The 26,535-nt window shown below is 31.2% G+C and overlaps 1 protein-coding gene across 2 annotated transcripts in view; it reads left to right on the top strand.

Moving 5' to 3' along the window:
* LOC129226365 (rap guanine nucleotide exchange factor 2-like) overlaps positions 1-26,535 on the top strand; it is a 458,437-nt gene that overhangs the window by 405,342 nt on the left and 26,560 nt on the right. For both annotated transcript variants that reach the window (XM_054860968.1, XM_054860969.1), the window contains 7 exons: positions 12,705-13,038; positions 13,983-14,238; positions 14,629-14,693; positions 14,777-14,942; positions 17,195-17,371; positions 18,884-18,983; positions 23,044-23,171. In XM_054860968.1, coding sequence (XP_054716943.1) covers positions 12,705-13,038; positions 13,983-14,238; positions 14,629-14,693; positions 14,777-14,942; positions 17,195-17,371; positions 18,884-18,983; positions 23,044-23,171 — 1,226 coding nt within the window. The remainder of the gene's footprint in view (positions 1-12,704; positions 13,039-13,982; positions 14,239-14,628; positions 14,694-14,776; positions 14,943-17,194; positions 17,372-18,883; positions 18,984-23,043; positions 23,172-26,535) is intronic.

Raw genomic sequence — 26,535 nt, 5'->3', positions numbered from 1 at the left:
TAATACTGCAGTGGGCAGGTAAAAAGCAATATCTGCAAATTTTTTTTTTTTTTTTTTTTTTTTTTGCATTTTTATAACCTATTGCACGTTAGCTTTATCATACAAACTTGTTTACTTGGTTTCTGCTGTAAAAAAATTGCGAAAAAAAAAAAGTCCAATTCCAATATTTCCCTATTGTTAATATTGAATTCTACACACATTTCTTCAAATATCTAAAAAACTCATTTCTGAAGATACTGCCTCCAGTGGTTCAAAAATACATGTAAAAAAAAAATGTTTCTCCTAGATAACAGGACACCCTTCAATATTTTTAGACTTGTGGATAGTAATGTACTGGAAGAAGTTTAGCTCCCTATTTCAACTAAAAGAGGGTGCTCAACCTCCTCCCCCAAACTTCATAGGTATGGGGAGTGGGATTAACAAAATACATTGAAATGAAAAAAGAATGCTACACCTTATCATGTACACTATTAATATGCCTATACATTGCAATAACATAATTATTTACAAAAGAAACAGCTGTGGAAATTTAATGTTTCTAAATTTGTGGCATTTTCAAAGTTATGGCTACTGTTAAATTAAGGGGTCATTGAGCACACTATTTAAATTTGAGTAAAAAGCTAAAACTTTTACAGCATAATACTATTAGTAAGTCTAATTAAAAAAAAAATAGGGAGTGTCCTGGACTCTAGCTGAAAAAAAGTTTTTTTGAACCACCCTAATACTGCGACTTACCTGCTCACGGCAGACTAGCACTCTTTCTGTCCCGTATTAGTGGTTACATTCAAATGATTTTGTACTGAATATTGATACTGCCAATTTCATGATTCATATTTGTTTTAAGGATGAATCATAAAATTGGCTGCTGTTAGATTCAGGCTGCTACCTTATCAATCAAAAACATTTACTTACCAAGTATTGTCACCTTCTCTCTTCAAATGAGTACCAAATTAATTAAAAAAATCCAGACTTTACTCTTAAGTCACCTTGCACTTTGTATGGACTCTACCACCAGTATACCATAAAGATCCATTTGTTTGCTGCATAAAACTAGCTAGAATATAGTATCATGTAATTGCTAGTAAACGAGTCCTTGCAGAATAAGGAATGGCTTAAGAGTGCTAACCCTGAATTTTTGAAACTATGGGGCATAAAACGGTTAGTAAAAATCTGTAGATTTCAATTCTTCAACTTCCTCCGCTTTTGTCTGTTTTTTGTTTTCAGAAAATAGTCAGTAAGTCAGTATTTTGCGCAAACTTTCCAAAAGTTCATTTCAAAAAAAAAAAAAAAAACAGCATCATTATTTTTCCTGTTTTTTTTATAAACTTTGTAAAATGCTTAAAAAGTGAAATATTCCCAATATTGCTACCTAATTGTGTTAGCTTGGTAGAATCTGCGTTGTTTGAAAATAATCCTTTGCTCTTTTGTTGGATGGGAATCAATATTATTATTATTTTGTGGCAAACATAACTTCTTTTTAGTATACTTTCCATAAAGTTTTTAAGAAAAGAACAAATATATGCTAAAAATAAGTAAAATGAGAGTATTATTTTATTTGTAAGTTACTTCAGGAGAGACTTTAAGAACAGATTTATGAAGAAAGTTAATTATAATTTTGTACATGTGTGTGCTTTTGAACTCTCTTAAGCATTCTCAATTTCCTCTTATTTTTTATGAACAGGTGACTAGAGTGGTATTATTATGGGTCAACAATCATTTCACCGATTTTGAGACTGATCCCGAAATGATGGAATTCCTGGAAAAATTTGAAGCAGGTTTAGAGAAAGAAGTAAGTAAAACATTTATTATTTTCTGTACTTATGTCTAGTAACCTAGTAACAGGGTTCGTACGGTTCATGGAAATCCTGGAAAGTCATGGAAAAAAAAATAAGCGAATTTCAGACCTGGAAAAGTCATGGAAAATTGGAATTTTCATTGAAAGTCATGGAAATTTATTTCAAGTCATGGAAAAATGTCCTGGACAAAGAAAAAGTAACAGTAACTAAAGGAGCATTAAAAATCTTGAGTGATTTAACAGTATAGCGCATAAAAGCTATTAAAAGTGGAAAATAGAACAATCCCAAAATCAAATCTGAATTTTGAAATCTCATTGCATCCACTTCTTTCGCAGCCGCTTGCCTTTTTTTGCGATGTGATTTTACTGCTTGGACGTGACTTAAAAAGCAGTTCAATTGCATCCGAGTTCGATTCCATCACTCGTAAGAACTTTATTATTAAATTTATCAGAGTTTATCTTAATTTGTTGAAGGTTTTAGAAAATAAAGATCTTTAGTCAGACGAAAGAATACAGAAAAAGAGGAATTCTAATACTCTAAAACAGTAGTGCCCAACACACTACCTGCAAAACTAATTATGCGACCCACTGCTGTGTTCAATGTCGGGAATCAAACATGTTCTGGAATTTGTGAACCTATCAATTTATATGCATTTGAAAATGTGCAAAAAAGTAAGCAAAACAAGTATACTTTTGAATCGGAAGATTGATTCATTACTGAATGGTTCTATCAAAAAAAATCTGGTTTAGAAACATAAAAAAACTAAACTATGTGGCTTTACTTTAAAGAACCAAAATACTGTCAAGTTACGTGGATGATTAAATGCACTGTTGGATACTAAAAGGCAACTTTTGAAACGTAGTTGATGACTCATTCAACCTTTGTCCTATTCATTATCATTCTGCCTGTTTATAAAACAAATACAGTGGCTCCCAAAAGTCTTCGTACACCTACGACTTTCAACGAAACAGGCCCCAATCCATTGGTAAGAATTAATATTTCAGAATAGGTATTTAATTATAAGATCTATTATCAATTTTCAACAAAGCTACATGAAAAGTTTTTAAAAAATATTAACACTTAATGTTTTAAAAATCAAAAACCAAAAAGTGCTGGAAATTTTATCTCACAAAAGTCTTCGTACACTTTATAAAATGTCTATATATTATTGAATAATCTAACTTTTGAATAAGTTATCAATCAGTAGAATATCATACAGTACTCATAACACCTTTTAAACGTCTGGGAATAGATTTCATTCTTTTTCTTTCTTTTTTTTTTTGCGTAATTTCTGAGTAAGTGTTCAACCACACTTCAAGTCTTACTGCTTCTAGCTCTATTTTCGTTTTAAAGCCCTATTTTCGTAATCTAGCCTCCAGATATGTCTAAATACGCTACATTAAGTTAAAATCTGGAGATTGAGGGGTATTTTCTAAACTTTAGGACAATTTTTGAGGCACTAGACGCAAACGTTGAAAACTGTGTGCTTCTTATCGTTATCTTGATAAAAAACTAAGTTGTTTCCGATAACCAAATTTTTGGCTAAGAGTTAAAAATTGGCTTTTAAAATATTTAAAGGAACAGCATGATTCTATATTTCATCAAAAAATTACAAACTACCAAGTCCTGATGCTGATATGCACCCTCACACTAGAACACCTCCACCGTCCTGATTAACTGATCCAATTAAGTTCTTAAGATTAAGTTCCTAATTTTTTCTTGTACTTATAGTTACACAACAATTCAAACAAAAATGTTGAATTAATTTTTATCTGTAAGTAAAACGTGATTCTAAAATGTTTTTAGCTTATTTATCACTGATTTTGCGACGAAAAGCGTAAGCTTTCTGTTTTTCGCACGACCAAGAAAATTTCTGCGGGAAGAGGTCCCATTTAATCCAGCTAATCAGAGAACTTGGCGAACAATTTTAGGTGAAAAATAAATGTAAAATGTTTCATTCAACTCTGCAGAAACTTTTACAGCACTCAAATGTGTATTTTTCATAAATTTTTTAACTTTAAATCTCCGATCACGTTTTGTCAACTTTGCCGGTTGACCTTTTCTTACCTTGTTTTCGGTCTGATTCCTTTCTTTAAAGCATTTTATCAAGCACTTTACTATACACAAACAAATGAATTAACTAATTTAGAGACATTTCAAGCCAATTTGCCACTACTGTGGGGAAAAAAATTCAAATTTTGAATGGTGTTTGCGGTTTTTTACGAATACCAGCCATTTTACAGTAATAAGCACAATATTAAGGAATAAATAAACAAAAAATTAAAGCCAAATGACTTATAAGGGTCAACACAATGCAAAAATATTAATAAAACGGCATATGATAATTTTAATCATGAATTTATTCGAAAATATTTGAGTGTATGATGACTTTTGTGACGTGTTATTTCTCTGTCTCTTCGTTTTCTGACCCATTTCAAAAAGAAGATCCGTCAATATTTTGAAAAAACCAATGGGTTGTATTTAGAATGACATAGGAATGATGTGAAAAAATATTGGACTTCATATTCGAATTCAGTTTTGAGTTATTTTGGTTTTACTAAAAAATTTCAAAGTGTACGAACACTTTTGGGAGCCACTGTATCAGACATTTAAGCATCATCATATTCGTTTCACTGCATTTTTATTTTTACTTTATTTAAATTTATATGTCGAAGACAAATAAGAATAGTATTTTAAGTGTACACTTACATTTTGTCCATTACGAGTAAGTGCTTCAATGAGGTTGTGGCATTCATGCAGATGTTTTGCTAATACTCATTTCCAAAAATTAGCAAGTTTGAGATTAAATAGTGTGTAACGAGGTCATGAAAATTTTCATTGAAGTCATGAAAAAGTCTTGGAAAAGTCATGGAATTTTTTCATCCAAATGGAGTATGAACCCTGTAGTAAGCTCAGTACTGTTATAGAAAATGCTGGTATTTTCGAACTATTTTCAATTTCATAATATCAGTATTTGCTGAGGTAAAATACTGGTATTTTTGATACTAGCTGAAAATAAAAAGTAAGTATAAATAAGTTAAAAGTGAAATAAATATTTTCACTTTAACTTATTCAATATCTACTGCTATTTTAAATGTGTACAGTCTGATCCCGATTTACGCTAGGAATGTGTTCCAAGACTCCTCGTGTAAGTCGAAATTTCACGTTGTGGAAAAGTGTTGTGTATGATTTTTTTTATTATCATACCCAATCATGTTAGACATTTTAAAACACATTTTAAACTGTTTTAGTCCATTTTTCAACTATGTATTACTGTTTCTTACATACAGAACTGAATTTTTACCGTATTTTTAAAAAAGCTGCATTATTCAACATAAAATACTGTTACCATCTACAAAGTCAATGATCCAATGGGAGAGAGGGGCATAAAAATAAAACATGATACGTACAGTAGATAGTAATAATAAAGCACTGCACTGTAAGAGTACAGTAGATACAAGAAGTTACATTTATAATTTAAAAATTGAAGATGATGATTTATGCTGCGCAATATGATTGTCATTGTAATATATTTTTCAATACAGTAGCTTCGCATTTACATTAAAACATTTACACCTATGGTGACACCCCTCCTTCAGGGTCTCTATAATCTACAATACAAGAGCAGATTGTTTGCATTTTACTTAAACACTACTCTGTGAGCTTCATATTAAAACTTAAGTCTGGACTAATATGGATTGCCTTCTCTTGACTTTTAATTGTATGTATGAATTATTTACTCACACTTTATTGTCGGGTCACCTTCGACCCACTTTGTAGTGGTTCAAGCGTATCAAGAATTTTTACCTTTTCTTAAATTGTCACAAACTTTCGATTTTTGTTTCCATCTTCAAACTTGAGATGAAACAGTGTGCCAGGTTGCCACAATATTTCATCACCTTTCATATTTAGAATAAATAAATGAAAAATGAGGATTGGGGTGATATAAACACACTAATAAAGCTATGTCTAGAGTGCGGTGTGTGGGAAACTTGCGCAGTCAGTGATGCTAAAAAGATGAAAGTACATTCACGAAGTCAATGTTCAACAGTAAATAACAAAGCCGAAACTTAGCACCGCGATTCCTTTCCAAATATTCTCGCATTGAGAATGAGAAATTCGCTTTAGCAATAAAATTTGTTGCTCCTGAAAAACTCACGTTATATAGCCATTTCTCGCAAGTCGGATCGCATTGTAGCAGGAGTTGACTGTATTTCTTTTTTGATGTGACTACCAAAATCAAGCTGTTGATGTAAAAATTGGACTTTAAAAGCACGAGTGAATAGAATGTCAATTGATAAGCGAAAGATAGTTGCAGAAAGAATACAAAATGATATTTTCATCACTAGATGATATGATGAATTGCACGTTGGTTTTATCGTGGCTTGTGATTTTTATTTCTTCTACTTCCTTGATCACTCACTTGCCCTTATGTATAAGTTAATAAGTTTAATTACAAATATATTTGATATGAAATCCAACCATCAACTACAGCAGTACATTTTGATATTGATGTTTTTCAACTGTACTGAATTTCAAGAAAAAGCTGTTCTTGTTAGTATAACAAATGTTAATTTATTGTCACCAGTATTGATTTGCTGTCCTGTCTTGTTATTTTGCTGTACACTTGGCAAGACATTTAGAAATTATTTTATTTGTGCTTGCATTTAAACATTCTTTGCTGTTTAAACACAATATTAATCCCCCCCTCGAGATGGTAACTTTTTTGCTTAAATTTTGTTCAGTTGTACATTCCCATTGAAAAAACTCAAAACTTGATACTTAATTTAAATTAACTTAGATACTTTTTATTTCCAGAAGATGCAAAGTCAGTTGAGGTTATTGAACATTGCTTGTGCAACAAAAGCTCGCAACAGGACTGTGACTTTGGCTAGATCTACACGAGATGAAGTTCTGCATTTCCATATACTTGGAGGCTACGAAAGAGGGTTTGGAGTGTTTGTTTCTAAAGTCGACAAAGGATCCAAAGCTGAAGAAGTTGGCTTGAAAAGAGGAGATCAGGTGATTTCATGTTCCCAAAATATTATGCTTTTTTCTTTTCTTTCTTTTTTTTTTCGTGATTGCACAAATAATTGTAACTGCCCTACCATAGAAAGAATCGAAAATATGAATTATTTGGGTATAACTTTTATTGAAAATTTAAAATGGAAATGCCATACTGATAAACTTATGAAGAAATTAAGAGGTAGAATACATTGCTTTATCTATTGAGAAATAAAGTTGGGAAAAAGTTAGATGTTTATTTTATGCTTGGATAAACTCAATAATTACGTACGGTAATTGTGCTTGGGGAGGTGATTATGAGACAAATCTAACCGATTTAAATAGAACTTATGCAAAAATTTTGAAAATAATTTATGGATCTAAACAAGAATTTAATAAAAACGATACTATTTTACAAGAGTCAAAGAAAATCTATAATATCAGAGAAATATATGCACAGAGGATATTGTATTTTTGCATAACAACAATTACTGGTTTGAAATTAATGAAAAACAATATAATACTCGAATTTCAGGTAAACAATATAAAGTTATAAAACCAAATAAAACTACAGTAAAACCTGTAAAGTTGACCACCCTTGTAAGTTGACCACCTGTCTATGTTGACCGCTTTTGTCAGGAACGGAATTAGCCCAATCTCATATAATGAAGGGAAACCTCTGTAACTTGACCACCTCTCTATCTTGACCACCTGTCTATCTTGACCACTAATGTACGCCAAATTTGGTCTGGAGTATTGTAAAAAACCCTTTGTAAGTTGACCACTTGGTTTATTTTTTTTAACTTTCTTCAGCATATTATTTTATTTTATTATTTATTTATTTATTATATATAATGAAAATATATATATATATATATTTTTGACAGCTTTCAAAGAATGTTTTTAATGCTTTGATGACATACTAGCATTTTCCTAACTTAACAGCAGCATAAAGCTTATGCTGCTCTTTATTCTCCAAACTTGTTTTTCATTTGTTGCTCTATTTGAGATAGCTTTTTGTACTCTGTTCAATGAAAATAGGTGTCAGTAGAAAAGTTCAAAGTCTTTTCTTTCGGTTGCAATATGTTGTGGCAACACAGGAATTCTGCTTTCTGGGGCCCGGATCTATACATTTTGGGTCCCCGTGCAACAAAATATGTAGGGCCCCTTCCTACTATCCAGCAGTGTCTATTTGTAAAGCAAATAAGCCTTAGTGCTAGTTTTTTTTGTTTTTTTTTCATTTTTCTTCAATTTCTAGGGCTGTTAGCCCCTTTACGGACGCGGGCCCCTCGCACAGCGGGTACACAGATCTGGGCCTGCTAATGAGTAATGAATAAAGTTACATGTTTCTGGTGCAAGGGATTAAGAGATAATAAGGCATTTTAATTTTGGCTTTATGAACTGGGAGAGTCGAGTTTGTTGCTTTTTGTGCTATAAGTTTTACATAAAAAGGCTTCAAAAGGAAACTTAGTGGAACTTGAAATTAATAAAAAGTATGAAATATTAAAAGTAATTGAAAATGGAGAAAGCCTGAGAAAATTAGCTGGCACATATGGAATTTCTAAACCTACAATGTCTAATATAGTTAAAAACAAAGGAAAAATAACAAAAGTATTTGAATAGTGTTTTTAATTATTGTTTCACTTTCAATATTGTTAAACAATGAAAGTGGAGTTGAACAGAAAGAGTACCCAAGGGTGAATTCCTCAAAACAAATGAATACATGGTGCAAGAAATGACAAAAATAAAAAAAAACATTACCGCCCTTTATAAGTTGACCACCTGTCTAAGTTGACCACCAAAGTACTGCACCGCGAGTGGTCAACTTACACAGGTTTTACTGTATTATTAAAAAGCAATTCTTTTTCTTTGCACTGCGGCTGTTTAATGAAGATGTTAGGAATAAGAAGAACTTCAAAAAATATAAACAAGGGGTCAATGAATATATACAAAATAACGACATTCTATCAATAATTAACTTTTAGCTGATAAAATATACTGACTTGCCAACCGGGGGGAGGGGGGATTTTGTATTATATTTTTTATAATATAAAATGTTTCAATGCGAGTTATTATGTTTTTTTTTTCTGGAGTCAAACAGTCAAATTATTGTTCTGTGTGAAATATTTATTACTTGTGTAAAATTAATTTGTAAATATTATACTGTTTAATACATATTTGTGTTTGTACTCCATATTAAACCGATTAAATAACACTGCGGACAGTGCCTTTGGCGCTGTTTAGTGTTGAATTTACTACAACTCATGTTGAACTATAATCAAGAGTTTCTTTATGTTTTGTTATTGACGTTTGTAATTTATGTTTTATAATTTGTATGTTTTAACTTTATTTTATTTTGCTTACTGTTATGTATGTGTGTTTTGTTAATAAATCTTATCTGTGTATATATATTTTTTTAACTAATTATTAATCAAGGTTTTTTTTTTTTTTTAATTAAATTTCAGATTTTGGAAGTGAATGGTCAAAGTTTTGAACATATGAGTCATGCTCGTGCATTAGAGGTCCTTAGAGGAACAACACATCTTTGCATTACTGTGAGATCTAATTTATTAGGTAAGCTTTTCCTAATTAAATGCACCAATTTTTCGTACATGTGACACATTTATGTATATGAACATAGGCTTAGTTGATTTTAGGTGTGATATATAAGATATTTTGTCTTATTTCCTTTTAGCATTAAATCTCCATGTGCAACTATAAATATTAACTCATAATTTGCAGGGATTTTTTTTTTATTAACCCGTAACAGGGGAGGTGAAAAAGTAGGACGTGAGAGATCTCAGAGATCATTCCATTTAAAAAATTCTTTAAAATCCTGTAATCAAGATACATTCCTGTAAGTTCTCTCAGATATGCTTCGTGCTTTTATTAGCACGGGGAAAAAATATTTTTGAACTTTGAATCGAAATATACCTTTTCCGAGGAAATGTTTCTAAGAGTCTTAAGATTTTTCAACAAAATCATATGCTGCAGTAAATAACTAACTGCTTGTAGCAAAAATGAATCTATTATTTATTAATGATTTCATTTTAGTTGTTTAATATATACAGAACATTTTAGTACCAGAAAATTGATTATATGAAGTTACGAGAAAATTTGACAGCCCTTTAACTATTAGTATTTTGCGTCGTATTTCGAGGTAATTCAGCCTACATTGTCCCTAGAATATCATTACATAATGTTAGTGAACATTTCAAACAATTCTCAACCTCATAACGCGAGTAAAATAAATATGCTTCTATCTGCGGCTCTAACGTTAAGAGCCTAATGTCTACAACTGCCGAAAATAGTAACACTGAAGGGGAGGTGTGGTCACACAGACCACTTCTGGGCTATTTCACAGTATTTTCGATATTTATGTAGAGTCTGTAATGTGACCTTTTTTTTGCCATAACTTTTTAATTTACTGTTTGATTTGCAAATTATTTTAATTTGAGTTAGTGTGTTTGTAGAAAAAGTTCAAAATAAAATAATATGCAAATCAAACAGTAAATTAAAAAGTTATGGTAAAAAGAGGCCCCGTTACGGATTCTACATAAATGTCAAATACCGTGAAATGGCCCTTCTAAAGAATGCAATGAAATTTAAACCAGATGCACTTGCCTAAAGATACTGATAAGCAAGGGGTGTTCAAGGTCACAAAACAAAAAGCTATTGGGAAAAACAATACTAATTGAACCGAAAATGAAATAGGAGTGATCGGATGAACTTTTAAGCGATCTGTGAGACCGCATCTCCCCTTAAGGGTTAATAATGTATACCATTGCTGACGAGTTTTCAATGATTTGTTGTATCGAAAAACAAGCATTTCGCTAGTTTAGGTACAGAAACTAAGAGATCTCCAATACAAATTTTCATCACGAATCTTTATTTAATAGTGTTGGTGGGGATTTTTCTTCAGTGCCTGGCTTTTAGTTATTAATACAAAATATTTTGCCAGCCTGCTTCAAATTTTTGCTATTCTTTACTCTTTGAATTATAAGCTATTATCGTAAAGTGATTTTTCCTCTAATTGGCGAAATTCTGTGATTTTCAATCTTCAGATTGACAGGAGTGCAAAAGCAAGAGGGGTGGCAATTTGCCAATAATTTTGTAAAAGTATTTCATGATTTTTGAGTAAAACACTTAAATGATTTTTTTTTTTTGTATTAAAATTAGTTATAAGAGAAGAAGAATTTTACAGGTATGGAGTATTGTTCCCCTGAGTCAGCTTACTGCATCTACCTAGCAGTGGCGTACCTGGAAGAGGACTAAGTGATTGCTTTCAGCTCTGGATGATCCTTTTTAAGGGGGGGGGGGGGCATTTTAACTCTTGATAAAAAAAGAAATATTTTGAAAAATTATTCAAATAAATAAATAGATACACTATCTAGTACAACTTAAAAAGGGAGAAAACTCCTCCCAACATTACCAAAGATCGTACAAAACTTTTTAAACCAACAATTTCAAAAAATGTTCGAGGGAGAAACCTCCCGGGTCCCTATCTCCGAACGAATAATTTAGATTGTTAATTACTTAGATCTTGATCTAGTAATGACTCCCTTCTCCCTCCTAAACCACAAGCTGAATGCTTTCTCCATCTCTCTGTTCTTGTATATGCGTTTGAAACAATGAAAGGATCAAATCTGTCAATCTCCCCCCCCCCCCTTTTCAAGCACACAAATCAGTTGTTTTCTGACTGCCCCAATTGAATTAATATTTGTTTTAGTTTTCTAATCATAAAGAATCTTTGCAATTTTTAAATTTTTTTAAAGTTGTTTTTTCTTTATTTTAGTTACAGTATAAATTGTGTTTATTGGATAAACATTCTTCTTGGGTATTTGAACAAAATTTAAAAATCAATATCCTTTTGAAAAAAAAATGCTTTGTCATAGATAGAACTGAGAAATGTACAGTGTCTTTGGTTCAAGGACGAACAATATTAGTGTTTCATAAAGCTAATGTAATTGATTTTGTTGAATGTCTCTTATTTAATGGTGGGGGGAGGCTATTCCTAAAGTTCGCCAGGGGCGCTAGACCGCATAGGTACGGCCCTATTTCTCCAAGTTAAAGAACAGATACATTGTTTCCAGTGCACTATTTTTCTGCATCCTGCACAAGAATATGATTTTTCTTTTTTCAACTATTTTTTAAGAGAAGTAAATAAAGTTGTTAGAAAGTAAATAAAGGAAATATCTTTTTTATTTTCATTAAAATTTTAGTTTGAAAATAGAGATTCACTTTATAAAATCCATAAAAAATCTATTAAACCTTATAAAACTACCAGTTATAAAAGAAGCAGCAGTTCCTAATAAGCAATCTGGTGAAAGAAAATTGATATTGTTTCAAAACGTGTTTATTTCCATAGGGTTAAAAAAAGTAATAATGAAATAGCATTTACCTCTATTTTGCTGAGTTTTGCCATTTTCTATCTTCAGATTTGCAGAGTTAAGCAAAAAACGAACAGCTTTTTTTGTATTTGAGCAAAAAGCCTGAAATTAAAATTGTACTACTTAGTAATAATATAGTTTTTTTTTCTTTTTTTTTTATTCAATAAAATAAAGTTTTCATTTTATTATTACAAAATGTTTCATTTTGTCAAATCATTTTTGCCTATTTTGTTTCTGCAGCTTGCCTTTTTTTTAAATTTTCAATTTTTGTAAATCTGCATTTTTAGGTAAATTGGTGGGTGCATATTTTGGTACTCTAATCTAGATCAAAAAGTGTTATAATATTGCTGATAAATGTATTGTAACAGTAAGCAAGAGAGACAAGAATTCCATGAATTTTTGCTTAAATTAATTTCTGTTTCAATGGAATACTTCTGTAGTTGTATTTATTTTGTTTTTCATATTTTCCAAGGTGATTTCCAAAAATAATTTCTTTGAACTTTAATCTTTATAGGTTTCAAAGAAATGCTAAATACTCCCGAAAATTCTCCACATTCGAGAAGTCGCAAAGCTTCAGAAATCGCTAGATTGCAACATGATCCCCAAGCCAGGTTATCAACGCATTTTGACTGGAATGATGTTACTTTTCCATTAGGAGTGAGTGGCTATCCACTTGACGTAGTCCCTGTTTTCCAAGCACCTACTTCACCTACAAAGGCTGTCAGGTCTAACAGCAATAACAGCGGAGATCTGAAGAAAGAAGAGAAGAAGGGATTTATGACACTAGGCAATCGAGCTAAGCTTAAGAAAGCTATTGTAAAAATGATCATACCAAAGACACTTAATCAGTAAGATATAATTCTTATGTGTTTTTATTTAATTAGATTTTGAAATATATTTCTAGATAATGTTAAATATCTTACTTGACTGTCCAAAATATGGTTGTAATAAGTTATTCTTAACTTTTTTGGCATTTCTTAAGGGTTCATTATTTTGTTCTACATTTGGATTCACATAACTACGAACTTCTATAGTTTAGTTTTTGAATTTTGTTATTTTATTTTTTTCAAGGAAAGGTCTGAAAATTTACAAATGTTATTTTATTTAATTTTCCCAATCTCTTTTTGGAAGGAAGGAGGAGAGAAATAGACAACCCAAATGATTCTTGTGATACATTGCCAACACAAAAAACACTTTGCTCTTGTTACCACTTCAAATATCTATAAATGCATAACCAGCCGTAACCAGATTTTGTATAATGCTTAAAAGTGTTTAGGCTGTAATTTTAATTTTTTTTATTAAAAATGTTTCCAACTTCAAACATGGCTTGAATTTTGTTGCACTTAATAGAATTCGGAATATTCACTCCCATTAAGCAGACTATGAAGTTTGTTCAATAATGACCAATTTACTTTTAGTGCATCCAAAATAAAATATTACTCAACTATTATTTGCTACATTAGCTTCATGTCAAGAAGTTATCCACTAATGATGCATTTTAGTAGATTCTTTATTGGAATTCATTTATTCTGAGATTTTTAACTGTAACCTCATGCAAAGAAATTCATACCAGTTTTTTATATTTTTTTGAGAATTTCCAAAAATCTGATTTTAGTACTCGGAAACAATTGAGAAGCCTCCCTGGTCCTAGTTTAATGTCTCACTATTAATAGATAGCATTCTTAATTCAACTAAGAAACCCTTTAACAAAAGTTCTGCATGCACCTAATGCTTTTAATGTAATAAAATTTGTGGAACTGTAAAGAGTAAGTATTCATTTATTTTATTTTAGTGAATCTCAGTTGAACAGCTCTGATGATAGCCTGTATTCAATCCACAGTGGAAGTAGTGGTGGTTCTGGGGGGTTAGGTGTAAGGACAGCATCACCTCATAGGACTGCAGGTGGGACCTTGTATCATAGTCACAGTAATCCTGATTTGTCGTCATTAACTGCCTTAAATGAACAGTCATTATCACTCGACTACCCTGAGCATGTTCTCAAAATTTATAAATCGGACCAGACATTTAAGTTCCTTCTTGTTCATAAGGTGAGTACTTTTTTTTTTTTATAAATATTGAATAATATTATTTCTTGTTCATTTATGTAGCTGTTATGCCAATACATAAGAATTCTCTTAATAGCTGTACAATGTACACACCTCTAAAAATAGATTTAAAAATAAAAATTTTAAGAGACTTTTTTTTTACTGCTATTTTTTTGAAAACTTATAGCTTATATTAAAAATTGTTGTTTCTGATGAATGGAGTAGATCCCGCTCAAAGATTTCAGATCTATGTTGTTGTTTTTTTTCTAAACTGTCATCTGAATAAGTAAAAATTTTTATGTCTACATTCTTTTATGAAAAGTAGTTATGTTGTTTAATGACTGTAGGCCATTTAATATTCATTTTTTTTTAATCAATGGATTGTATTTTTAGGAAACCACTGCTAGGGAAGTAGTAATGTTGTCGTTACGAGAATTTGGCATATCGGACCCTAGCAGGTTAGTATTTGGTTTTGGAGTATAAGTGCTAATCAAGTTGACAACTTTCTTTGAAGATATTTAAGAAATTTTTTCTTTTTTAGTAATTATTCATTACGAGAAGTTTCTGTTGGAGATGGTGGTGTTGTTAAACAACGTCGATTGCCAGACCAATTGCAGAATTTAGCTGAAAGGATTGGTTTGAGCAGTCGTTATTATTTGAAGAATAATTCTTCAACAGAGCCTCTTGTTCCTGATGAATTAGCTACAGTAAGTTTGGACGTTACTTCTGTTATGTAATATTTGTAACCATCTCTACTCATAATTTCAAAATCATCCACTGTAAAATATTTATTGCATTAATATTGACGCCTTTTTGCTATCTACAGTTCCTTAAAATGTTCATTTTATACTTCATAAGCAATGGAAACAAAAATATATTTTGAAAATGGCAATACTCAGCATTGTGAATGCAAGAGTGCTCATCCCCTCAAGAGCAAGAGTTCTCTCCCCTCCCCCCAAATGCCCCTTAGGTAGGAGCACCCCCTAAAAAAGAGGAAAATACCCCTTAAAACACCCCCTCTATGGAATTCAATGGCACATGCTGTGCCATGATCCTCTCCTCCCCCCAACCCTGGTAAATTGTGAAACTTCAATAATTCAAAGTTGCAGACGAATTAAAAAAGAAGTGAGTTTTGAAAAATTTGGCTTATAGAAAGCAAAAACAAAACTATAAAGTAAAATGAAATTTTACCATTGGCACTTATTTAATTTATAATACAGTTGGCTCTCTGTTTAACGACTTTCAAGAGGCCACAAAATATCGTGCTTAAGTAGAAAGCGTCCTTAAATAGAATGCTTTTAAAACTATAGTGGAAAATCTGGGACTGTGAAAAGCCATCTTTAAAAAGAGAAAGAGAGAGCCAACTGTATTAGCAAAAATGATAGAATAATGTATCAAGGAGATTATATCTATATATATATACTTGACATAATTAACCTGTAATATAATTATTTAAACTTGGGAAAACAAATTAAATTTCAATGCTGAAAAATAGCATTTTTTAAAAAAAAACTAGTTGCAAATAGTGGGCTTACAAAGTTTTAAGTTTCTGCCTTATTGCCTTTTTTGGTTTTGTTATGCATAAATTTGAATAGTTTTTGTGAAAAAATCTTTTTTCATTTTTAAATAAGTAATTAGCATAAATAACTTTTAAGAAAATCTATAGTTACTTCTGTGTGGTTGTTTTGAAAACTGAAAAATCATTTTTTCCATGACACTAATAATAATAGCAAGAAACTAATTGTTGTGAATAGGCATATTGCTGTGGGCAGGATAACGGCAATATTTCCAGAAGTAATTTTTGAGCTTACTCGTTTTGGATTCAATAAGAATAATAGAGAAATGTTGGAATTAGACTTTTTTTTTCGCACGTTTTTTCAACGGAAACCAAATAAGCAAGCTCATACAAAAAAGCTAATGTACAATAAATAACAAAAGTGCAAAAAAATGAAAAATGAAAGATTTGCGGTTACTGCCTTTCACCTGCTCACTGCAGTATAATCTCTATATATTGAAAAAAAGAAGGGTCAAAGAAATTTTAATAGAAAATCTGGCAGGCCTGCATCCAGGAGATACCATAGCACCTACCGCCTTGAAATTCGATACAAAATTACTTCACGCCCTGGTGGTTTGTGTCTGGGGTCTTATTTTTTTAATTTCGAATTAGTTTTTTTGTAATTAATTAAGCTAAAATTTCATGTTAATTACGTATTAAAGGGGTGAAAGACTGCCCACACCCTTTAACGTTTTATGTCATTGGAAAGAAATTTTCTTTTCTGTATCAAATAAAGCATTTTCCAATTTTCTGAATTATTGGAACAGCAGATATAAGGGTTCTATTTTACCAATAAGTCCTAGGTTCAACTCAATTCAAGCCCGCAGCTAAAAAGCAAAATATATTACTAGAGCCATGAACTTGAAAGCGACTTTTCAAACGTTCAAAACTACTGTTTTGCAATGCTCAAAGCCCCTTAACACCAATAGCTGTTTAAGCTGTTACAAGTTTGTTTGGAACCCCGGAAAGGAATACTCCTTAAAGCACTTTTTTAAAAATATATTTCGGCCATGCATTTTTCTGTCAAGTTCTTTTTGTCTTTAGGTGGGAGAGGGATTGTTTTCTAATTATGAGCTCTTTACTTTATTCTCATTTCATTCGGATTTTCGTTTTGTTCAAAACGGAGCTCATTATTCGTTTTTTAATGTGATTCGTTCTAATAGACAATTTAAATCTTTGGGAATCAAATAAGATTGAGAAGCAATCTTCGGGGATTGGTGAGTGTCTGTGAGCAGGTGGTAGGGCCCCTTAGTTTATATTATAAAAGCAAAAAGTTATTAATGAGTAGATGTTTCTTAATGTATATTTTGTTTTTATGAAGCATTTAGTTGTCAACTTTTTGCTTCAAATAATATATCTGTAACGCTTCTAAATTTTTCTTTTAATTAGATTTTTGATTTTTAGGAGCTTTTGCGGGACAGTCAAGTGCACTTCTTACATTTAAATAGTGTGGAGGTAGCCACACAATTAACACTAGAAGATTTTAGTACGTTTAGACAAATTGAACCTACTGAATACATAGATGATTTATTTGAAGTTAGCTCTAAGTATGGAATTCCACAATTATCAAAGTTTGCTGAGGTTAGTATTAAAATCTTTTGTCATTTTGTGCAGTTCACTCTAATATAGACCACCTGCTATAGTGTAAAAAAAGCTTTAATAGTTTGATTTTTTTCCTCCCCAGTTTGTAAAAAATCCCTAACTAATTTTGTTATTTTATAAAGGGCTTATTTATTTAATTAACTTAAGGCTATAATTTGTGGAACTTTTTTTATTTGTATGTGTGTGTATGAATTGCTGCTTGATTTAAAGGTATGAAAGATCTTACAGTATGCTTTTCCCCCTGACTAAACACTTAATCAGTGGTGCACACAAGGGGAGGGTCCATGTGATCCGGACCCCTCCCATGGCTCTTGAGCTATTTTAATTGACTATAATTCTATGTATGTAGTACATAAACTAATTCCAAGTAAAGGTAACCATAATTTGAGATTTAATAAGTGAAAAAATAAAATGCATTTTCTCTTTCTTCCCCTACAAGATTGAACTGTGTGTGAACATAAATTATTCTAAACCAATGATTTTGCATTGCTGTTTTTGTTTTTATCAATGAGAAAAGTATATACATTCATTCCTGTGCTTTCTGATAGTTTAATTAAGTATTTGCTATTCATAAATTTATTTTATTAACTAATTTTTCAATATTTAAAAAAAATTCTTTTTGTTCCCAACCATTGATTAAATTAAAAGAATATGCTTGAATAGGTGTTGGAGTATGATGTGAGAATGGTGGATCTTCCTGTGTGTGCCACTGCCCTGAATAATTGACATTTGAGATTTACTTTATAACTGATGCCATGTCGTAATGTATAAAATGGATTTTGTAAATTTACCTCTGTTTCGGTGCACTAAGCAAAGGGGTTCTTCAGAATAATGATACAGGCAGTGATTTTGCTAGGTTTATTTTAAGGCATGAAAATACTCTTGCAGAGTTTTTAGAGGTTCAAAATTCCTTTTTGGAGGAATGAAAGATAAGACCACAGTGAACACTAATTGGTATCAATTTTATAAAAACTCTGAAATGAAATGCAAAATTAGATGTCCTTGAGGGAACAAATGTATGCTGTTTTGATTTTTTTTAACATTTAGGCATCTTGTATTTTAAATTAATAACAAAAAATTCAAGTCAATTATTTTAAAAATTCCTTATGTTTTTTCTTTTTTTCAAGATGTTAAATTATGTTTGAAATTCAATGTGTGAAAATATGCATGACTGAGTTGTTTGGTTGTATTTCCAATTTTGGATGTAAGTTATATATGTTTATGGGGGTGTTAAAAATATCTTTGGATACCGGTGTATGCAATTTTTATCCAATCACATTATTTCATTTCAATTTTCATGCTATAGTTAGTAACAGACGATGATTTCCAATGTATTTACAAACTTGTGTTTCAAGAAAATTTTTGTGACCTTTTTGAAATTTACTAGTATATAAATATTCAACTATTTTAAGAGCTTAATTTTAGTAATTTATGTTTAGCTTAGTGTAGTAATTTATGATATTTGTTTATTTTCAAAAATTATATTTTCAGTTGGTAAATCGAGAGATGTTTTGGGTAGTTACTGAAGTATGTGCGGAACATCAATTAATCCGAAGAATGAAAATTGTTAAGCAGTTTATCAAAGTTGCAAGTTAGTATATTCTTCAAGTTTTAAAGAGATCATGTGCAGTAAATTATGTTCTAAAGATGCATGGTTATATTTATTGTTTTTTAAAATACTTGCAAATTAACTAAAATAAAGTAATATCATAGTTGTTATTTTTGTTCTAAATTTTTCTTGTTCTTGTTTTAGCCATCAGTGCTCCTTTAAAAAAATCTTAAGGTTGGCAGCCATGATTATGGTTTTTAAATGAAGCTATCTTTTGTTTTTCTTTTTAATTTAGTAATACTTGAAGATTTAGTAATCAGCAAAATATTTTGTGATTTTGAGTCACACTTTAGCATTTTTTTCCCTTTAATATTTAACCCGAGTGTAGTCTTGTCTCTTTAATTATGTTAGTACACGCGCTTCGGTCTTTTCCCGGCCCTAGAAGGCTATACGACAAAAAAGAATTTTGAATTATTTCTTTTAGGGTTTGCTTTAGCTAATAGAATACATAACATTAACTGCAGAAATTCTGTAATGAAGAACAATATTTACAGCGTACGTTGAAAGAAAGTTACTGTTGGGGACTTGACAAGGTTGTCTTACATTTGGTCTAAATGACTGACACACATTTCCGAAATACTGAATGAAAGTTTCAGATTTCTGTTTGAGAGTGGGGAGGGGGGGGGGGGGGTACTAAAGGTCAGCTACACAGATGAACCCCATTATCAATATCTGTTATGGTGGGATAGAGCCAGGGCTGTGGAGTCGGAGTCTGACTGATTTTGGGGTAAAGGGGTCAGTCGTTCGAAAATAGGCAGACTCTGACTCTGGGTTCCTTTTTTTCTGCAACTTAAAAAAAACTGACTACCAATTAATTTGATTACATGTATAAAGACCTACTAATAAGATAATAACTGCTGGTTGCTTGTGGCAACCAGCTGGCTTGATTGTTTATCGAACTTTCTGTAACAGCTACCTACGCCGCAGTTTCTTAGTTTGCTTATTTTTTTAACTTTATTTAACTGATAGCAACTGTTAACAAACAGTTTTGTTGCCTACCATTTTCTAAGTAATCTCTTTCATATGAAAGTAATAATAATATTTTTTACCACGATCTCGGTTATAAAATAGTAAAAGGAATGTATCGCTTGAGCAAGTGGGGAAACTTCTGATGGTGCTTGGTAAATTCAAATAAGTGTTGGCACGAAAGCTCAAAGCTAAAAGATCCGGTAAAATATAAATGTTTTTTTTTTTAATTTAAAGGACTTTATCTAAGAAAGCTTGGTTATCACTAAAAAGTACAAAATAAAAACAGTACATGATTTATTATTTACAACACTCAATAATTATTGTAGTTAATCCTAAAATCTTCATATTAAGGTTAATTTTAAAGCTACCAATAAAATTAAGATTGAACCAAGAAATGTAGGTGTAATAAACGCTATTTGTAAAAAGCTGTATGCCGCCTCATTTTGTGTAAAATTTGCTCCAGACGTACATGTACCCGACCTCTCACCGCAATATAGTGCAATACTTTCGTTGAAATTTTTAAGATGAAATTTAAGATTTATTATGGAGGAAAATTTTCAGCATTAAAGTATTTCAATTTTTATAGATGCTGAAATTCAGTTGAGATGTCACTCACCAGATGGGTGTCACACGGGAGGGGGCGAGGGATCTCCCCTCTCAAGAAAAGTTTTTTTACTTGGCAAAAAAGTTTGTTTTTTTTTCTCTGAAGTTACAACTTTGGAAACTTGAAAGCACAGGATTTGATCAACATCTATTTGTTAAACATTGAAAGGGAGCAAATTAATCCTTTTCAATTTTTTAAAAATTGGATTTTTAAGTAATCTCACTTTAGAAATCTCAACTATTGGATAATTTGATTTTCAATTTAAACTTTAACGTTGTATGCATCTTAGGTTTATAATAAAATACAACACGAAAGTTTCATAAAAAGGAATTAATATTTCAATCGCTCTTTAAGGTCCCCCCCCCCCCATGTCTTCCCATGAGGGGAGGGGATTTGAAAAAAATAAAGAAATAAAAAAAACTGGAGTCGGGTGTTTCAAAATCCAGGAGTTGGAGTCGGCCATTTTTCTTCAGACTCCACAGCCCTGGATAGATATGACAACAGGCATGAAAAAGACGAATACATGACTACTCAGGGTTCGTACGCTCCTTCAAAACTCCTCCAATACTCTTTCATTTAGGAAATTTTTTTGAAGGGCCCTTCAAACTCCTTCATTTTGGTTTTAACTCCTTCAAAACTCCTTCTTTTTTAGTTCAAGGTTACATAATTTTCCTCTATGACAGTAACTTAAAATACTTCGAGCGACAAGTTAACATCGTCACAAGGCAAAGGTATATGGACGATTTTGATGTTGTAATTGCGTATATTGTTTTCTAAAGATGTGATTTACAAATTGATCATAGAAGTCTTAAAAGTTGAAGGTGAGAATATTATTAGATGACTAAGAGATTTCATAAGTGTTGTAAAACATGTTTATATGGTGCTTGGCTATTTTTTCAAGTTTTATGGTTATTGCTTTTCCCTCCCAAACTCTCAGCAGCAAAAGTTAGTTTGTCTAATTATTATTTAAATATTCAAAAATGAATAGGTGTACTATATTAAGTGATAGTGTTAAAAAAACAATTGTTTAATAAATCACACTTATTGTACAAAGGGTCATCCACAAGTGATGTCATGCCTTGAGGGGAGACGAGTTCATGAAATAGGAAGTTGCAACCTATTAAATGTTCATATTTTGGCTGTTGGATATTGTTAATTGACCCTCAAAACTAAAAAATTCACCATCGCCAAATTTTAAAACACCGTGGTTGATTTTGAATGAATTTTTAAAAATCCACGCGCAGAAGTTTGCTCTTCTGAAACGTGACGAGCCTACGTCACAGGGCGCGAATGGACAGCCTTCCGCCGAAGATTCCTTGATTTCGCTAGAGACATTTTGAGCGCGCTGATATTTTTATTTTTTAGAAATTCAATAGTCCTTTTGAACACACTATGGAGACCGGATTCGTTAAAGCACAATCTAAATAATCTTCCTCATGTAACATCAATGATGATATTCGAATATTTCCGAGAGGATAAGAGGTTTAATGTTCCAGAAATGCAAGAAGATAAGCCTTTTACGTTTCGTCTTCGAAATCGAATGCGTGACTTTCGGCTTCTCCCCTATCGGAAGAGCGCATGACGTCACTTCCTATGCCATTTGACGTCACAAGCGCTTGAACTTTAAAAATTAATTAAAAAAAAAACTACTTATCGTATCGCACAAATGTTTTCACCTATGATGTTCATACATGTTACTCTATCATATAAAAATAAAATTGAAAAATTGAAAACTTCCCTATTGTGACAAGGGGAAGACAGAAGTTGACAAAAAGTGAAATCACACAGTTATTATAATAATATGACGTATGACAAGAGGAGTAATAAGGTGAAGTGTGTGACATTTAGTAACAAAAGGGAAGGGGTCAAACATGTTGAGAAAAAAGTGCGACATCATTAAAGGATATCACATTAGTACTCCTTCAAAACCGCATTTTACTCCTTCAAAACTCCTTCATTTTATTTCTGAAATTGAGTATGAACCCTGCTACTTGAGGGTTAAGTTGACATGGAAAAGGAAGTAAAAGCCATTAACTGAATTTTTCAGGAGATATGAGAAAAATAGAAGTAAATTAGTCAGTTTTCTAATTTTAGGATTATTGATAAATGTTCGAAGAAGTACTTTGAAACTGCATTATGTTGGCACACAAGTGTTCCTGAACTAAAAATTTTTGAAGGTTGCTCTTAAACCTGGAGAATTTTTTTGTTTTCCTTACTCCCTTTTCTATCTTAATTCCTTGTTGTTTGCAGCATTGTTTTTCATATGTTGAAACGAAAAAAAAAAAAAAGGAAAAATCTATCAATATTTTCAAACAATAAAAATTACTGTTATGAAGTATTGTATAGCTTACATTGTAGCATGTTTTATCTTCCCTCCTGTTTTCCCATTACTTTAAGGAACTATACTTAAGTTTTGTCTGTTATGTTGTATAAAAATCCTTATTAATAATGGAATTTTTATTTTTACAGAGCAGTGCAAAGTTTGCAAAAATTTTAATTCCATGTTTGCCATACTAAGTGGTTTAGGACACGGAGCTGTTTCAAGGCTAAGAATGACCTGGGAAAAACTCCCTACAAAATATCAAAAATTGTTTTCAGTAAGTAATCTTGCAAACAATTCTTTATGTGTTTCATCATTTTCGAAAACTGTAATGTGCCACAGATTTTCTGTTTTAAATTTATCTAATTGAAAATTATACATTATTAGTTGTTCAAATGAAATGTTATAAATATGGTACTGGAAGGTATACAAGATCCTCATATAATGTTACTGGTTTGCATTACTCATTCTTAAGTACAGTCAAGCCTCCCATAGTTAAGAGCCATTGTCTGTAAGGATCAGGCAGGTTGTGATTCTTGACATTTTTAATTTTCTTTATTTTTGCAAATGTTGTTCTTTATCATGAATGCAGGGTTTAAGCTGAGTTCAAAAGTTCTTTAGCATAAAAGCTAAAATTAAGGGAAAAGTTTTAGCAAAATGCTAAAATATGTTTACATTCTCATATCTTTCTAAATGCCTCTGTGTTTCATCTCCAGTTGAAAATAATTGAAAATTTCTTCTATGATATCTTTAAAGCAATAAGTACAGCAGCGTTTTTTAAACATAAAATAAAAGTCTTGGATTATGCTTATCATTAAGAAAAACATATGTTTGGTTTTTAGAAAATTGCACTCTCCTCTTCCTAAAATGCAGTTTTTGAGGGGACATAATGCCGGATAAGACAAATTATTGAACTTGATTGTAATTTAAGCATCTTTGCTGAGATTTAAAGATTAAGTTGACTATCGCCATGCGTGCTTCCTGTCTTGGATTATAAGTTTCCTTTTTTTTAAATTAACTTATTTTTTAGTTGAGCAAAAAAGCGAAAGTGCTTTGCTTTACTTTCGCAATTGAGATAGTGTTTTCGCATTTTGCGAAAAATGCGATCGTAGCAAAAACCCTGCATGAATGTAATGTTTGTGCAAAATATGAGCTTTGTCTGCCTTACCATTTTTGGGAAATTAAATTTTTAAATTTAGGGAGCGTGGCAAATTTTTGCGTGTTTTTCAAATTTGCAGATTTTAAAGTTCTTGTTGCTTTAAGCGCTCCTATAATGACATGGATTTTTAAATTCTATACCATTATATGGTCTTCTTAGATACTATTACAACTGTCAAATCGGTGTCACTACGAGGGCGATGGCCACAAACTCCGTTTAAAAATGACCGAAAATGAATTTTTTTACTACATTCAATGCCAATTTTCTCAAGGCGCCTTCATGATGACACCAACGTTTTTATATAAATTCCTAGCTACACTTGCATACATCAAAAATATGTAATAAAATTGGTGTCACTATAGGGGCGCCAGAAGATATTGGAACTTTTATGTGATAAATTTCACAAAAGTGCAAATGTTTAAAATCTAACTACTACTCTCGCCCTCATAGCAGAAATCTGAAACTAATTAGGTTTGGTAACCAACATGTTCGTCTAACATATGAAATAAAAAAATCGGTGTCACTCCTATTATTTTCGGAAATATAATCATTCGAAATTAGTATGTTATGGAGTTAAAAAAAGACTTTTCTAATTCGAATGGCTTTTTGCACGGTTTGTTTTAAACTTTAATATAAAATTACAGTAGTGACACCTAAAATAATGTTTCTAATGCTTTTTATAAAAAAAAGCTTTATAAAAAGCATTAGAAACGCAGTAAATCGATATAGGTGCAGATGGACGTATTGTGTAATGTGCATTATGGCTAAAATAGTCGTACTAATATTCATATTTTTCCAGCCATACTAATTTTTTATCTGTTATTTATATTAAAAATGCAACTATTTATAACATGATGTCTTAAATAGTGATGAACATAATGTATTATATACCAAGCATTCAGAATCTGAAACATAATTTGAGGATGACAAAGACTAAAACAAAGAAAACATTAAAAAAAATCAAATCACCCAGTTTCAAAAAGAAGGTCATTTTTTATTGATATCTGACAATTTAGTAGCACTAAAGCTTATGAAAACATGGTATCCCGGAGAAGTAGTAGAAGTTGACCATTTGCTAATCTGAATACAACTAGCACCCTCATAGCAGAGATCTGAAACTAATTAAGTTTGATAACCAACACATTTGTCTAACATTTGAACTAATAAAATTAGTGTCACTCCTACTACTTATAGAAATATAATCATTCGAAGTTAGTGTTGTAATGCATTTTTTTCATTTATTATTATTATTTTTAATTTATTTTATTTTTTATTTATGTATATTGTTAATTTAATCTTATCACACCCAGATAGTGTTTTTGACCATATTTATTTTTAATTTATTACAAAGAAGCAACGTTTAATCTAAACAGCTTTGGGCAGTAAGAGCGTCTTTTTCTTGAATAGAAAATGCTCGTTTTGATATAGGTACAGGTGGATCTATTGTGCATAATATATTTAGATTAACCAATACTTGCCTTTTTTCCGGTCAAATTTATTTATTTATTTCAATCCTTCTTGCCATGCATTTGACCTTTACTTGCAAATGGTCAACTTCTTCTATTTCTCCGATATACCATGTTTTCCCAAGCTTTAGTGCTACAAAATTACCAGATATCAATAAGAAATGACCGTCTTTCTGAAACGGGGTGATTTGATGTTTTTATGTTTTCTTTGTTTTAGTTTACGTCATCCTCAAATTATGTTTCAGATTCTGAATGCTCGCAATATAATACATTATCTTCATCACTATTTAAGACATTATGTTATAAATAGTTGCATTTTTAATAGAAATAACAGATAAAAAATTAGTATGGTAGGAAAAATATGAATATTAGTACGACTATTTTAGCCATAATGCACATTACACAATACGTCCATCTGCAACTATATCGATTTCCTGTGTTTCTAATGCTTTTTATAAAGCGCTTTTTTTTTATAAAAAGCATTAGAAACATGTTATTGTAGGTGTCCCTACTGTAATTTTATATTAAAGTTTAAAACAAACCGTGCAAAAAGCCATTCGAATTATAAAAGTCGTTTTTTAAATAACTGCATAACATACTAATTTCGAATGGTTATATTTCCAAAAGTAATAAGAGTGACACCGATTTTTTTATTTCATATGTTAGACGAACATGTTGGTTATCAAACCGAATTAGTTTCAGATCTCTGCTATGAGGGCGAGAGTAGTAATTAGATTTTAAACATTTGCATTTTTGTGAAATTTATCACATAAAAGTTCCAATATCTTCTGGCGCCCTTATAGTGACGCCAGTTTTATTACATATTTTTGATGTATGCAAGTGTAGCTAGGAATTTATATAAAAACGTTGGTGTCATCATGAAGGCACCTTGAGAAAATTGGCATTGAATGTAGTAAAAAAAATCATTTTCGGTCATTTTTAAACGGAGTTCGTGGCCGTCGCCCTCGTAGTGACACCGATTTGTCAGCTGTAATAGTATCTAAGAAGACCATATA

This window comes from Uloborus diversus, chromosome 7 (assembly GCF_026930045.1).
Source record: "Uloborus diversus isolate 005 chromosome 7, Udiv.v.3.1, whole genome shotgun sequence".
Taxonomy (NCBI): domain Eukaryota; kingdom Metazoa; phylum Arthropoda; class Arachnida; order Araneae; family Uloboridae; genus Uloborus; species Uloborus diversus.
Note: the sequence above shows the minus strand (reverse complement) of the source record. Positions and strands in the feature narration are given on the sequence as shown.